The 14589-nt window shown below is 56.5% G+C and overlaps 1 protein-coding gene across 1 annotated transcript; it reads right to left on the reverse strand.

Annotated features, from left to right (window-relative positions):
• Positions 1-7015: 7015 nt before the first annotated feature.
• Positions 7016-12338, reverse strand: RNF112 (ring finger protein 112). The gene is made up of 14 exons (XM_077162977.1): positions 12119-12338; positions 11904-11944; positions 10882-11167; positions 10565-10771; positions 10212-10343; positions 9945-10049; positions 9636-9686; positions 9285-9341; positions 9122-9196; positions 8852-8969; positions 8536-8705; positions 8401-8454; positions 8206-8280; positions 7016-8100 (listed from the first exon to the last, which is right to left on the reverse strand). The coding sequence occupies exons 1-14, from the start codon at positions 12170-12172 to the stop codon at positions 7630-7632; spliced, it is 1896 nt and encodes a 631-aa protein (XP_077019092.1). The 5' UTR covers positions 12173-12338; the 3' UTR covers positions 7016-7629.
• Positions 12339-14589: the final 2251 nt, after the last annotated feature.

A 14589-nucleotide genomic window follows, 5' to 3' on the forward strand; every position in this document is an offset into this window, starting at 1 on the left:
TTACACCCAAAGCACGAGCAACGAAAGAATAGATAAATGGGATCTCCTCAAAATTCAACACTTCTGCGCATCAAAGGACTTTGTCAGGAAAGTATAAAGGCAGCCTCTACAATGGGGGACAATATTTGGAAACCACATATCAGATAAGAGTTAAATATAGAGGATATATAAAGAGATTCTACAACTCAACAACAAAAATACAAATGACCCAATTAAAAAATGGGCAAAAGACATGAACAGACACTTTCTCAAAGAGGAAATACAAATGGCTCAAAAACATATGAAAAGATGCTCAATTTCACTAGTGATCAGGGAAATGCAAATCAAACCCAAATGAGGTATCATCTCAAATCTACTAGAATGGCCATTATAAAAAAAATAAACAAAACTGAGAACTACAAGTGCTGGAGAGGATATGGAGAAATAGGTATACTCATTCATTGTTGGTGGGAACATAGAATGGTTCTGGAAGGCAGTTTGGCATTTCCTCAGGAAGCTAAATATAGAATTGCCATATAACCCAGCAATGCCATTAGTAGTTTTATATTTGGAAGAACTGAAAGCTCCAACAAGAATGGACATTTAAACACCAATGTTTGTAGCGGCATTATTCATGACTGTCAAGAGATGGAAGAAGCCCAAATCTCCATCAGTGGACGAGTGAATAAACCAACTGTGGTATACACATACAATGGAATATTACACAGAGTAAGGTCATGAAGCATGCAACAACATGGATGGACCTTGAGGGCATTATGTTGAGTGAAATGAGCCAGAAAGAAAAGGACAAATACTGTACGGTCTCACTAATATGAACTAACTATAATGAGGAAACTCCAAGAGTTAAAGTTGAGAGTAAAGGTTATCAGGAGATAGAAAGAGGACACTTGATGCTGAAGGAATACAGAATGTTTAAGATTGATTGAAAAGATCCAGAAATGGGTAGCACAAAACCATGTGATGACTGTGAAATGCTGTAAATATACTGAACAGAGTTGACTGTGAGTATGGTTGAAAGAGTCAGGCTGGGACACAAATGACACCGGAAGGAACTACAGAGGATGAAAACTGGGACTTATAGAACAACCTAGAATGGACAAAGTGGTGATTAAATGTTCAAATATAAGAAAGTTTTTACTTCAGGGATAACAATTGAAGGTCACCATTGTAAGGTGTTAAAATGGGATGATAGATGGAAAAAATACAATTAACACAAACTAGGTTCTAACAGTAACATTGTAGCGTTCTTTCATTAATTGTAACAAAGGCAAAATGCAGAGCTAAACGTCAGTAGTGAAGGGGATGTAATGGAGAAGGATGGGATTCTTGTTGCTTCTCTTTTTCTTTTCTCTGCTTCTCTCTTTGTGGAAGAAGTGGAAATGATCTCGTACAGATTGTGGTGGGGGGTGCAGAACAGTGGTTTTACCCCGGGAGAGCTATGTGATCAGACTGCAAGGAGGTGGAGAGGCGCAGCCCTCTGGACAGAAGTGTGGTGGTGGCCAAGCACGGGGTTGCCACATGACCCTGCAAGCTGGTTAGAAGACACGAACTTGGAAGGACTGAAAGCAAGGACATGGATGGGCATTTGCACGCTGGCATTTATGGTGGCATTGGTCGCGATTTGCAATGCCGGAAGTGGACTGAGGGTACAGCGGCTGATGGCAGAAGGGTGAGACGCGGTGTGTGCATATGACGGAATGCGCGGCTGCAAGAAGGAATGAAGTCGTGAGGTGTGCAACCAGGATAACGAGCCTGGAGGACATCATGTGGAGTGAAATGAGCCAGAAAAAAAAAGATGGACAGATAATGTATGGTCTCGCTAATACAAACTAACTGTAATGAACAAACTCAGAGGACTGAGTTTGAGAGCATAGGTTGACAGGGGATAAAAAATGGGCAGAGATTGGGCAATTGATGATTAAAGAGTACAGAATGTGCAAACAACGCTCATTGTAAAAGTTTCTCAGCTGTTAGCTCTTACAGCAGTCACATCTATTCCTGAGTTTTAGCTGTTATTTCTCAATTCTGAGATGCTTTGCTCTTTGTGCATAGCCTGGTAGTTCCCTGGAACTCTGAGTCTCTGTGGGACAGCTGAGACTCAGAATTAGAGTCCCACAGCTCTGAAAGTCTGCGTTACTCCCATACCAGCTGTTGAAGAAGCTGAGAAAGGGCTCAGACTCCAATTGGAGAAAAGAATGAAGCTGATCTGGTTGGAACTAAAGTAATTCAGAATACTGGGGAAAAGATGATACTGTCTGTATTTTAAAACTTCAACTTCTGTGTGAGACTAAAGGAAGAGATGGTTATTTTGTCCAAAATTGAAATTTCTTGTCTAATTTAATCTGTCTGGTCATTTTATTTAAACAACCTAATTACATGGAACCTAGAATAGGGAATGAGATCCTATTCTGTACAGGTTATACTCAGATACATTCCAGAGTATTTTGGACAGAAAATAAAAATGTGTTTACAAAGTCACCTTGAGGAACTGGGGAAATATGTGGAACTATTAAACTTCCCCACCTGGGGAATTTCTGATATTCTCTCAGGCATTCGGGACTCTCAATTTAGTAAGACAAGCTCTCGATCTTGAGGCTTATGAAACTTATTTCAGCAATGGCGAAGCTAGGCCTGCATGTAATTAGGCCTAAATGTCATCCGCAGAGAGCCTCTTTTGTTGCTCAGATGTGGCCCGTCTCTCGAAGCCAACTCTGCAAATAAGCTCACTGCCCTCCCCCACCACGTGGGACCATGACTCCCGGAGATGAGCACAGCCAGGACATCATGGGATTTGAGAATGACCCAAAGGAGGAAAGAAATGGAACAAAGTAAAGTTTCAGTAGTTAAGAGTTTTCAAATAGAGTTGAGAGGTGATCCTGGAGGTTACTCTTATGCAAGCTTTAGCCAAATATTGCAAATTGCCACGTATGCCAAACCTCACCAACAGTGCTCCAAAAAACTCCAGGGAGTGTCCTAGGCTCTATTTAAGTCTCTATAAACGTTTTCCTTACTGTGTCTGTTTTTACTGAAACTTAAGACCTCCATACTGATCTTAGGCCAGATAAGCCCTGAACCAAGAGGCACCTGTCTTGCCAAGAACATCAGCCACATTCACCCCTCTACCCACAAGGCCGACACCCCTTTCCAGCAGAAAGAAGTTAAAATGGTCATTGCCCAGAAATCGCTGAAGATTGAGAAAAAGATCAAATGAGAGGGAACAGGTGTAATGGAGAAATTCAGATTTAACAAATGACTGTGACCACCAACTCATCATATAGATATTTCTTTTTGGTATCTAGTGTCTTAGAATGGCTGGAAGGAAATATCTAGAGTTGTTGAATTATGATCCAGTAGCCCTAATCTTTGATAATGATTATATAACTATATTGCAAAAAAAAAAAAGTCAGTTGCCCGTGTTTATATGGATCTACTTCCAGATGTTTTGTTTTGTCCCACTGATATTCAGCACTGATATTTTGTTCCTCTGATTATGTATAGAAATATATTATAATATATATTATTACTGATATATACGTCAATACTACACTGTCTCAGTTAACCTATCTCTATTGTAGGTTAAAATTGGGTAGACTGCAAGGCTAATGGTCAGAAAGGGGGGCGAGGTAAGGGGTATGGGATGTATGGAATTTTTCTTTTATTTCTTTTTCTGAAGTAGTGCAAAAATGTTGTAGAAATGATCGTGGTGGAGAATACACTCCTATGTGATTTTATTGTGAACCACTGATTGTATACTTTGAATGGATTGTGTGGTGTGTAGAGATTGCTGAATAAAATCACTTTAAAAAATTTATTGAACTGCACACCTGGATAGTAAATTTTACTGTATCTTAAATTAAGAGTAAAATTTAAAAATAAAAAGGCAAAAAAAAAAAGAGCGCTATACGTTAAATATCGGGAGTTCAACCTGCATCCTTTGATCATCCCTCGTAAGTGTGAATACCAGAGAATGGCCACGGTGTCTTTGCATCTCACGTCTGAGCTATATTATTTAGAAGATGGAACAATTACCGAATACCTAAATTACGATGTCAATGTGATGTTATTTACGTGAATGAGCAGACTCTGGCTTTAGAGAAGAACTCTTAACTAAAAGTGCAGATGCCCGGGTTCTGTAGGTGAGCTTCTCCGAGGCTTAGGTTAGCTACGACTTTGTAAGGAATGACAAATTAATACTCGAATAATTAATCACATCAAAGTGCAAGCAATGAAGACAATGCTACAATGTATAAAATTAATATATGCTGAAGGAGAAGTTTTGCAAACTGCTAATTAAGAATTTACTTTAAACAGTCACCATTGGTATGGCCTCTGTAGAAGTTTCTTCCCCAAGGTGCCATAGTGTACTGAATTCTTAAAAACTTCATCCTGTCATATTTGTATTTGTAAAATACATTGCTTTGTATTTTACAGGACTTGTTGAATGTATGGGTGGTTGCAAACTGCCCAAAGAAAGGTAGAAATGGCAATTGGGGAGATAATTAGAAAACTGCATTGTTATTGCAAAATAGTAACAAAAGTGGGGGATTGCAAGGGTAAATAAAAATGAGATTGAATTTGCCTTGTTGCCAAGAGGGAAAGAGACCTTTTTTTGCTCCCATTTTTGTAAAGCCATCCTCTGTGCCGTTGACAGGTTGCCAATCTTTTTAAAGGCTAAGTAAGCCTCTTGCCCACGTTACCACCCGAGGATATTTTTCTCAGCACCTGGAGGCCAGCTCTTAAAATTCAACATCAAGGAAAATGGGGCCTAGGAGTTTAGCCAGCTCCTCCTGGCCAGTAGAGATACAAGATGTATTTTTCCCTTTAGGAAAAGGGAATTAACTAGCACTATTGGCCAACCAGATCACCAGGTGAATTTGGGGTGAACTATGAAAGCAAATGGTGGGGTTGCATCCTCTTAGATGAAGACGTGAATGTAACAGGTTCTACCTTCTCGTCTATATAAATAAGAGGGGATTTCCTTCTATCACTGTAATCTATTTGGCAACGACTCGAAGTCTGCTTTAATGCTTAATCAATAATAGAGCTGCTTTCTTTCTTTTCTGCATTTTGTGGGTTGGCAGGATATTTTCTTTTAAAATTTCCCCTTCCCAGCATGAAGTCTACCTTTCAAGATAAGGTTTGCAGTGAAATGTTTTGTTACTGCATAAAATGGGTCCAGCAAGTGTGTTTCCTTCCTGCCCAGCCCTCAGCTAGTGATAATAAATTTTAGATATTTGTTACAGCATTATCACATTTTAAGGAACAAGTTTCTGTGTTAGTTAGGGTGGGTTAGGCTGTGGTGCTGTAACAAGTAAGCATAGATATCTTGCTCACTTAATGCAATGAAAAGCTCATTTCTCACTCATGCCATAGTTTAATGTAACTGGGGTGAAAGTTCAGACTCCTTGTTTCTGGCGACCTTGCCCCTTCCACAAGAGGCCTCGGGAGGGAGAACTGCATGTGAGTTCCCACCAAACCCCTAACCCAAAAACTTGTCATATGAGACTCTTGGCATTCACGACTTCCCACATATCCTATGAGGGAAACCAGCCAGGCCTCAGGGCTCTGCTAAGATGTCGGGCGTGGGGTTGCCCACGTAATCCTCTCGTGGGTCCAGAGCCTGTGTCGGAAGCCCAGGAGACATCAAGTTGGCCTTTGGGATACAGATGCCCAGCCTTGGAGTCTGCAGAGACCTTGGGGTGCAGACTCACCTGAGCAAGGTGTTCGGCCTCAGAAAACTTGGGTTCAAGTCCTGGCTTTATCTCCAACTTCTCGTTTCAACTGAGAAGCATCCTCAATAGAGCTTTGGTTTCTCGCTCTGTAGAAACGGGTGTTTCACATACTGTGTGAGATGGTGTGGAGGCTAAAGGGACAGGATGTTTGGGAAGTCGGTTTGTAAACTATAAAGCCCAAGACGAAATATCACTGCAGTTACACGTTTTTTAATGCTGAGGGCTTGCTCTGCTGCGCCTCCGTCTCCCCATCTGTCCAAGCAGCAGAGAGAACCGATTCCCAGCGTCCCTTCCAGTTTTGTTGGGTGGCACCGTAACTGGACAAAACCTCCCTCTCTGGGCCCTCCAAGTCCTGGGCCTGCCAGCCCCCAAATCTGGGAGGTTCCATTTGGAGGCTTCATGGCTCATGTGTCCAGCAGATGATGCTGGAAGGCCGGAGATGGGTCCACAGCGCCTCTCTCGACAGCCACCACACAAAGTCTGGACGCACCCATACCCGGCCCCTGGCTCCAAAATGTACAGAGTCCTCCTCGCCCTTTGACGTCACCTGCTAGCCCCCACCCAGCGCGGGGACTCATCTGCACCCTGTTTTCTGTCCCCAGCCTGTTCACTGCAGCCTCCATTGCTGAGCCATCTGTCCCCGGCCAGCTCCTTCGGCCCCTGCCCCCCGCACACTGTTTCCCAGAGCTGGGCCTGAGCTGTCAGAAGAAGGGGTCCAAAAGGCCCATCTCCAACAACCTGGGCTGCCTGGAGCGAAATCTCTTCCGCTGATGTCCCTGTGTGGGACACCTACATGGGAGCCAAGAGCTCAGGGCCCTCATGCTTCTGCCACCAGGAGTGGGACCTGAGACGCCCTTGTTGGTTTGCGCTCCGTGACACTCCCAATGCAATAAGTGTCATCCTAGACAGGAGCTGGGTTGGGAGGGCAGGTGGGTGAGCTCCGGGCTGGAGACCCCACCTGTGGGTTCTGTCCCTCTCCTCGGGACCGAAGCCATTGGACAAACCATTATCAGGGTCATCAGGGGCAGGTGCTGAGGGCGCGGGACCCCAAGCTCTGGTGGGCAAGCCAGCGAGGGTGGCCAGGAGCTTGGCCTTTGGGCCTGAGCCCTCCCCCAGCCCCTGAGAGGGGTGGGCCTCCGGCGCAGACCCCCAGATTTATTTGCACTTCAGAGTCCCCCTTTCCAGCCACAGTCCCCGTAACGGGCGCCTGGAGGCACCTTCTCCCGCTCCAGAGTCTCTGAAACCCTGTTCCAATGATTTACCGGGATGCGGACAGTCGGGTACACACGTTTTATTTCTCGTGTCATGTGTCCGGCCGTCCTCGTCTGAGCAACACGGGAGGCTTCCCTGCCAAGGGCCAGGCGCCCTGTCCCTCAAGCCCCCTAGGGAGACCTGAGGTCTGGGGGGACTGCTTCAAGGGGCCTCCCGTGAACACGGAGACAAGCGGTCTCCTCACGTCTCGGGGCAGGGGGGCATCAGGGGCAGAGCCCTTCACCCTGTCTTCCTCCACAGGGCCCTGGGGGTGGGGGCTGCCGGGCTTAGCTCAGAGCGTGAGGAAGGCCCCTTCCCCGGCATTTGGCCTGTCGTGGAGGGGGCATGTCACCGTTGCCGACACACGGCGCCGGCCCAAGGGCAGGGGTGGGGTGGGGAGAAGGGTGGGTGGAGATGCACCCTGCCTGGGGACCCTAAGATGGCTCGACCTGGAGTGTCCCCCAACTGCCAAGGGCAGACTTGGGGGTGGCGGGGCTGGGCAGGCAGGGCCTCCTTATGGGTGGGGGGCCTTGCTGTGGAAGGACAGCGGATTTGCAAATCTTCGCAGCCAGGAGCAGGCCCTGCGCCCCCCCCAGCTTCCGGGATCCCCCAGGCTGGCCTCGCCCACCTCCCGCCCCTGGCGCTGTTACTCGCCCCCGAGAAGGGGCTCCTCGTCCCCGCCCTGCAGCCGCTCGTCTCCCTCCTTCTCCATGCAGCCCACCGTGGCCGCCAGCCCCGCGCCCACGCCGCCCCCCACCACAGCGGCCCCCGTGGCGCCCACCGCGGCCCCCGCGGCCACCATGCCGGCCTCCGCGGCCAGCGCCGCCGCGGCCATGCCGGCGCCCACCACGCCCCCCGCCAGGCCCATGAGCCCCGCGCCCACCGCGCCCCCCACGGCCGCCAGGTGGCCGCAGAAGCGCAGCGTGTAGGCGTCCAGGAAGGCCTTGGACCGGGCCTGCAGCTCGGCCTCCAGGGCGTCCAGGGCCTGCGCCCTCCCGCCGCACAGCAGGGCCACCCCGTGCCGCGCCAGGACGGCCTCCTTCTGGGCGGACAGCAGATGGCGCATAGTGTCCGGCAGGATCCGGAGAGCCGAGAAGATGCGCTTGGTGGCCAGGTCCTGCGACGGGAGGGACGGCGGCGCCTAGCGAGGAGACCCCGCCCCCTCCTCCTGGGGGGAGGGGCGAGCCCCGGCAGGCCCCGCCCCCGCCCCGCCCCTGCCTACCTGCTGCCTCACGTACTCCTCAAACTCCCTCTTGGCCGCATCCACCTTGCGGAGGTCGTGCAGCTGGGCCGCCATCTGCCCCGGAAAAGCGCAGGCTGCCTCCCTCCTCCCCCCCGCCCCCCAGTCCGCCTGCCCGGCTCCCCTCCCCGCCCCCGGAGCCCCGAGCCCCCCACCCCACCGCAGGGAGCCCCCTACCTCCTCCGGGGAGGTGAATGCCGGCACCGTCCTCCCCATCCAGCCGGACAGGTTCTGCAGAGGGATTGCAGGGCGCGGGTGAGCCGGGGAGAGCGGGACCAGCGGGGCCCCCTGCGCCTGGGGAACGCCCCGGACCTTGATTTCCTGAGCCAGCTGCTGCCCGGTGAGCAGGCGCCTGTCCCCCCGGGCCGCGGCCCGCGCGTCTCCGCAGGGCCCCCCGCAGCGGCTCTTTGCGTGCTGGGGCGCCGCGCTCAGCACCTCCGCGGCGTAGGCGGCCAGGACGTCGCCCGCGTCTCTGCGCGGGTCTGGGGAAGAGAGAGGTTCCTGGCGCCGAGGGCGGGGACGCTGGGGCGGGCCCGGGCTTAGGGAGCAGGGTGTCGGGGGCTGGGGGGCTGGGTGCCCCGAGGGCAGAGTTGGGGGGGGGCGGCACCCAGGTGGAGGCTCTGCTCACCGCAGGGACGTTCTTGGCCTTTGCTGGCCCAGCGCCGCCCCGGACAGGGCAAGAGGTAGCAGCGGGCTCGCTTCCCTCGGAGCAGCTCCCGGACCCTGGGGAACCTGCCCGGCGGCTGCTGGGAGGTGCACGGGGAGCGCTCTGAGGGGGGAACCTGCCCCCGCCCCCCCCCACCTGGCTGCCAGAAGCCCACCCGACCGCCCCCCCCAGCCTCCTCCCGGCGCAGACACCTGCCATCGCCCCCACCCCCGCAGCGCCCCGCCTGCTCACCTGGATGACGTCACCCACGGGTCCCGGCCCTGCCTTTTTCAGGTGGGATGAGTCACGGACCAAGAGATCCAGATGCTGGGAGAGAAGCAAGAGGGGTCCCGGCACCAGCCAGCGCGGGGGTGTGCTCGGGCGGGGGTGGAGACGCGGGGGAGGGGCGTCTCACCTGGATCGGCACCATCCCATAATGCTTGCCCATCACCTCGGCCACGTGGACAAACACCTGGAGGAAGGGGGAGGGCTCAGAGCACCCCACACTACGGCGTCCTGAGCCTATCTCCCCAAACTGCCCCCCGCCCCGCACCCACTCTCGGACTCCAGCTCCCCTCTCCCCACATCAGCACCCCCGCCCCCCACCCGCCCCTGCGCTGCACACATGCCCTCCAGCCCACTGACGCAGTTTGAGAATGAAATAATCCTGGGCCAGAGCTGGAGGAGACCGAGTCCCATCGCATCCAGACCCCTGGCCTCACAGCAGGGTGGGGCTGGGGAGGCACCCCAAGACCCAAGCCCTCACCTCCAGGTATTCCAGGTCCATGTCCTTCCGCTCCTGGGAGGTGCTGAGGATCTAGGAAAAGGAGACACAGGACCCAGGGGGTCTGGAAAGGCAGCATGACCCTGGGGAGACCCAGGGAGGGGAAGGGGCCCCCAGGCCATGGGGCAGGCCCAGGATCAGGCCCCCGAGACCCCCGACCCTCTTCTGGGGGCATCTTGGGATCGATGGGGAGCCCATGCTGTGAGATCAGGGTGACCCTTTGCTGTGAGTTCAGGGGTGGTCCCGGGGTGAGAGAGCTGCTGGGGAGGGGGCCTGAGTCCCGGGCCTTACCTGGTAGGAACTCAACATGGAAGTAAAGGCGCACAGCTTGAGTCTCGTCTCTCTGCTCAGTTCCGGGCTCATGGCACCCCCCGTATCCACCAGAAAGACAGCCACCTGCAGCAGGGGCGGGGGACACGCAGGAGTCAGGGCTGCTGCCTGGGTGACCCCCCCCCCCCACCCACCCTCCCTCCTCCTTTGGCCCCTCTCCCCCTTCTCTCTCCCCCTCTGCCCTCACCCCAACCCAATCCCGTCCCCCTCCGGCCTTTCTCCCCTCACCTTCCTCCCTTCCTTCCCCAGCAGGAAGGGGTGGCTCCACATCCAAATGCCCCTGGAGAGGCTGCTGGTGCCCCAACTGAGCCCCTGCGGGGAGCCCCCCCCTCCCGACGGCCAGCCGCCCTCGCTGGACTCCTGCAGGGAGAGAAGGGGGCGGGGCTGCCTCGTGCCTCCTCCCCTCCCAGTGGCCAGGCTGGGACTCCTGGTCCCCTCCCCGCACCGCAGACCCCCCGGCCCGCCCCCGCCAGGAACCCCTCTGTCCCCCCAGGCCCACCCTAACCAGGTGCCCCCCCAACTGCCCCAGGCCCAGCCTCACCCGGCGCCCCTCTCCCCCTCCGCCCCAGGCCGGCCCTCACCAGACCCTGCAGGGCCCCGAGCAGACGGTTGAGAAGGCAGGCCTTGCTGGAGTGCTGCTCCCCCAGGACGGCGAGCAGGCAGACAGGGGTGTCCCTGGCCAGGGGGTGCTTCAGGCAGCGGTTGACGGCCCCCATCCTGAGGATGAGGCCCCCGGAGGCGCCTATGCGCACCAGCAGCAGCGGTTCCGCCTTCACGTCGCGGGTCTCCTGCGGACGGGCGGGCGGGTGGGCACGCTGAGCTGGGGGTCGGGCCCCCGGCCCCGTCCCGCCCTTCGGGAGCTGGGCCCACGGCGCGCGGCGTGACTGGCGTCTTGCACCTGCAACACGGGGGGCAGCGGCCGCTGCGGCAGGAGCCGCATCCTCTCGCCCAGGCCCCGCAGGCCCGTCCGCTGGCGGCACGTCTTGCGGCACTCGGGGCAGCAGGGGGGCTGGCAGCCCGGGGCGCGATGGGTGCTGAAGCACTGAGCGCAGAAGTCGTGGCCGCAGCCCAGCGAGACGGGCTCACGCAGCCTCTCCAGGCAGATGCAGCAGGCGGGAAGCTCGCGCGGCTCCGTGGGCCGCGGCACCAGGCCCAGCTCCAACTTGGGGTACGGTGAGTGGGATCTGGGGGGCAGAGCAGGCCATTCAAAAGCAGAGTCAGGGATCTGGTGGGGTGATGGGGGTTCAGGCTGATGGCTGAGAGACAGGACACCTCATTCTGTCCTGGGACCCTTGGGTGCCACCTCAGTTTCCCTTTGGGGTCTCCAAGCTCCACCCATTCCTCACTGACATGCATCCTAGAACCTGGGGATCCCAGAGTGGGGGCCACAGTGATGCACGAGCCCCAGAAGGAGAAAGCCTGGATCAAGTCCTGGTTCTGTTGTATCCTTGCTGTGCCACCTTGGGCAGGTTGCTTTACATCTCTGAGCCTCAATGGTACAATTTCTGGGCACAGAGCTCATTGCCCTCTTCTCCACAGCCTTTAGCAGTAGGGGTTCTCAAGGAAATTTGCACTTCACCAGGACACCCCCACCCCCACCAAGAAATATCAACTACAAACCCCACCCCTGTGCCGTGGGGATGGTAAGGAGAGGGTGGACTTCCTGATGCCCGAAATGCCCATTCCAGTTGGGCAGCTGTGCTGGATTCCCCCCATGCTCCGGCTCTGAGCTAGAATCTGCCTTCCTGCAGCATCCCCCTCTCTCCTTGTCCCTGGCTCTGTGGCCTTGCAGACCCAGTCTCCAGTTCCCTGCCCCAGGAAGGCCTCGGGCCCGGGACCTCTTGGAAGGGCCACCTTTAGCTACCCAGCTGTGCCCATGCCAGGCCCACCGCCGCAACCCCAACAGGCCCAGCTACTTACGAACTGTTGCTGGAGCTTCCCATGAAGCTCCATTTTCTCTCCTTGGAGAGTGAGAGGGGGTAGAGAGAGAGAGAGAACCTTTAGAACAGAATCCAGACTGTTACCTTGATCCTGGGTTCCCAGTGGCCCTCATCCTCCTTCCCTAGACCCATCCCTCCCCTCCCCCCCAGGTAGCCCCTTTCCCCCCCTCCCAGGTTTGAGGACGCATGACTTGCCTGTTTGCCGAGCCGATGACAGAAGGAAATGACTGAGAAGGTGGGCCTCGGCATGGAGGGTGGGGAATGGGTAGAGGGTCTGGGTGTAGAGAGCGGGCCCAGGGATGGGCAGGGGTGGGGTGTCCCCCTCGACGGGCTGGCTGAGCTGCGGCCGCTGGAGGGGGGTTGGGAATGGGGGGGCGGTCTCCCCAGAAGCGCTGCCTCCCTCCCTGTCAGAGCTGGAAAATGAATGTATCAGTCGGGACCGGAGGCTGGCCCCAGCCTCGCCCCAGGGGGAGGAGACAGGGACTGCGGGCCGAGGTGGGGGGAGGGCCGGGCCGGCTCCAAGTCCCTGGCAGAGGCTGGGATGTAGCGCGCTGGGGTGCTGAGTCGCCATGGAGACTGGATCCCGAGGAAAGATAAGGACAGGGAGGGGGCAGGGGGATGGGGAGCGAGGACAGCAATACGGAGGGGCGGGTGTGTGCGCAGACAGCCGGGGTCCCACCGGGTCCACAGGGCTGGTGGGGGAGCTCCCGGGAGCCCACCCAGCTGTGATGGAGGGGGACCGTCCCTCCCCTCTGGAGACATCCTCAGAGCCCCTGCTGTGTGTGCCTGGGACGCCCCCACCCCCGGGACGCACTGCCCCCCCCCCCCCGCCCTGGGATGTCCCCCCCCTCCGCCTGCCCTAGGACATCCCCCTCCCTCCCCACGCCCCCCACGGTCACGTCCCACTGCAGACTTTCTTCAGCCCCTGGGTGCCCTGGCCCCCACTTCCCTGGCACGGGCGGCCTGTCCACTCATCTGGGGCTTGGGGCAGTCCCTGCCGCCTCCTCCCCACAGCCAGGGCATGGCCAGGGGCACCCCAACGCAGCTGCCTGGCGCTGCTCATAGCCTCTGAGGGGTCCCTGTCCCCACTGTGACAAAGGCCAACAGGAACCTATTCCCCCAGCCTCCCCCTGGTCCGGCCTCCCCTGGCCTCTCCCCCACCCCCAGTGTCCCCCGGCGCCCTCCTGGCTGCTGGGGTCTAGCCCTCACAAGCGCCCCGGCTCTCTTCGGGTTCTGGGGGTCCCAACTCGTGGAGTGTTGGGTGCAGCCCAGGCTTCGGAGCCAGGCTGTCTGGGCCAGTTTCCAGCTGAGCCTTCAAGGCTGTGTGGCCCAGGCACGTGGCGGCACCTCTCTGAACTCTGTCCCCTCACCTGTGAAATGGAGGATTGAGAGCCCCCCAAGAGCCACAGGGGGTCACAATGGCAGACATGAAAATGCTTTCCCAGGCAGGGGCGTCCTTCAGAGCTGAGGGCCAGCGTGCAGGGCGGGGAGAGAGCGAGAGGGGCACGTGCCCTGGGGAAGGTGGGTGCAGGGAGCTGTGGGAGCTGCTGGGGCTGGACCTGGCACGCTGGCTGCAGCAGGACCTCAGCGCAGGGATGCCCATCAGGGGAACCCGCCTGAGCCCCGTCACCCTGGGCCCCTGCGGCAGAAGGGGTCTCCTCTATGTATGCACTCCCCCCCCCCCCAATCAGCGGAGGCAGGCAGGGGCATGGGGACCCCGTGGTGGACAGGGAGGGGACTCTGACTGCAGGCAGAGCGAGCCCCATGCAGGTGCCGGAGCCCTGGCTGCTGAGACTGGGTCGCGCGGACCTTGAGAAGAAATGAGAAGGATTGGGACTTTATCAGCAGGTGGCCCAGTAAATGGACCTGCGGGGTCCCTGGGAGGGGTGGGGAAGCCAACCCCAGCCCCTTCCCACAGCCCCCACCCCACCCCAGGCCACGGCAGACGGGCGGCCCCGGAGAATTTCAACTTTCACGCTGGCAGGTGCTCAGCACCCGGACTGTGAATGGAGGGGCCGCCCCTTTCCCACCAACTTTCCCACAAATTGACAGGGGCGTTGTCAGCCCGGGGAGGGGACAGCGCCACCCTCTCCCACCCCAAGATGCTGGGTCAATCTGGAGGAGTCCAATCCTCCTTGAGCCACGTTTGGACCTCCACTAGGGAAGACAGCGGTCCTGGGGCAGAGGCGGGCAGGGGCCCAGGGAGGGGAGACCAAGAACCAGTCCAGGGAGGTGGTGGGAGGGGATGTGCATGAGCCGGAGCTCCAGGCCCCAAGAGCATGCTCCATTTTCTCATCAGATTTCACGTGAGAAACAGAAATTCCGAGGTGAAATTGTTAAGAACTTCAAGAAGGTGACCACAGAGGGCCTGAGCTGGGTGGGAGACCGCACTGGCCGCTCTGACTGTGTAGACAAAGGCTTAGTCTGGGAGACCTGGGGAAGAAGGGCCAGGGAGGAGCTGGGGAGTCAAGGCTGCAGGTGGCGGCCCTGAGCACGCTTAGAGATGCAGCAGGGACAGACCGGGCAGGGGTGGAGCCTGTAAGCTCCCCGCTCTGGGCAAAGCCCCAGCACTGCCCCTGTGCTCCCGGGAGGCCGCCTCGCAAGGGGAGAAGCAGCCCTGCAGACCCAGCATTTCTGCACAGGGACCGTAGTCTCTGCAGAGGAAT

The sequence above is a fragment of the Tamandua tetradactyla genome, chromosome 6, assembly GCF_023851605.1.
Source record: "Tamandua tetradactyla isolate mTamTet1 chromosome 6, mTamTet1.pri, whole genome shotgun sequence".
NCBI lineage: Eukaryota > Metazoa > Chordata > Mammalia > Pilosa > Myrmecophagidae > Tamandua > Tamandua tetradactyla.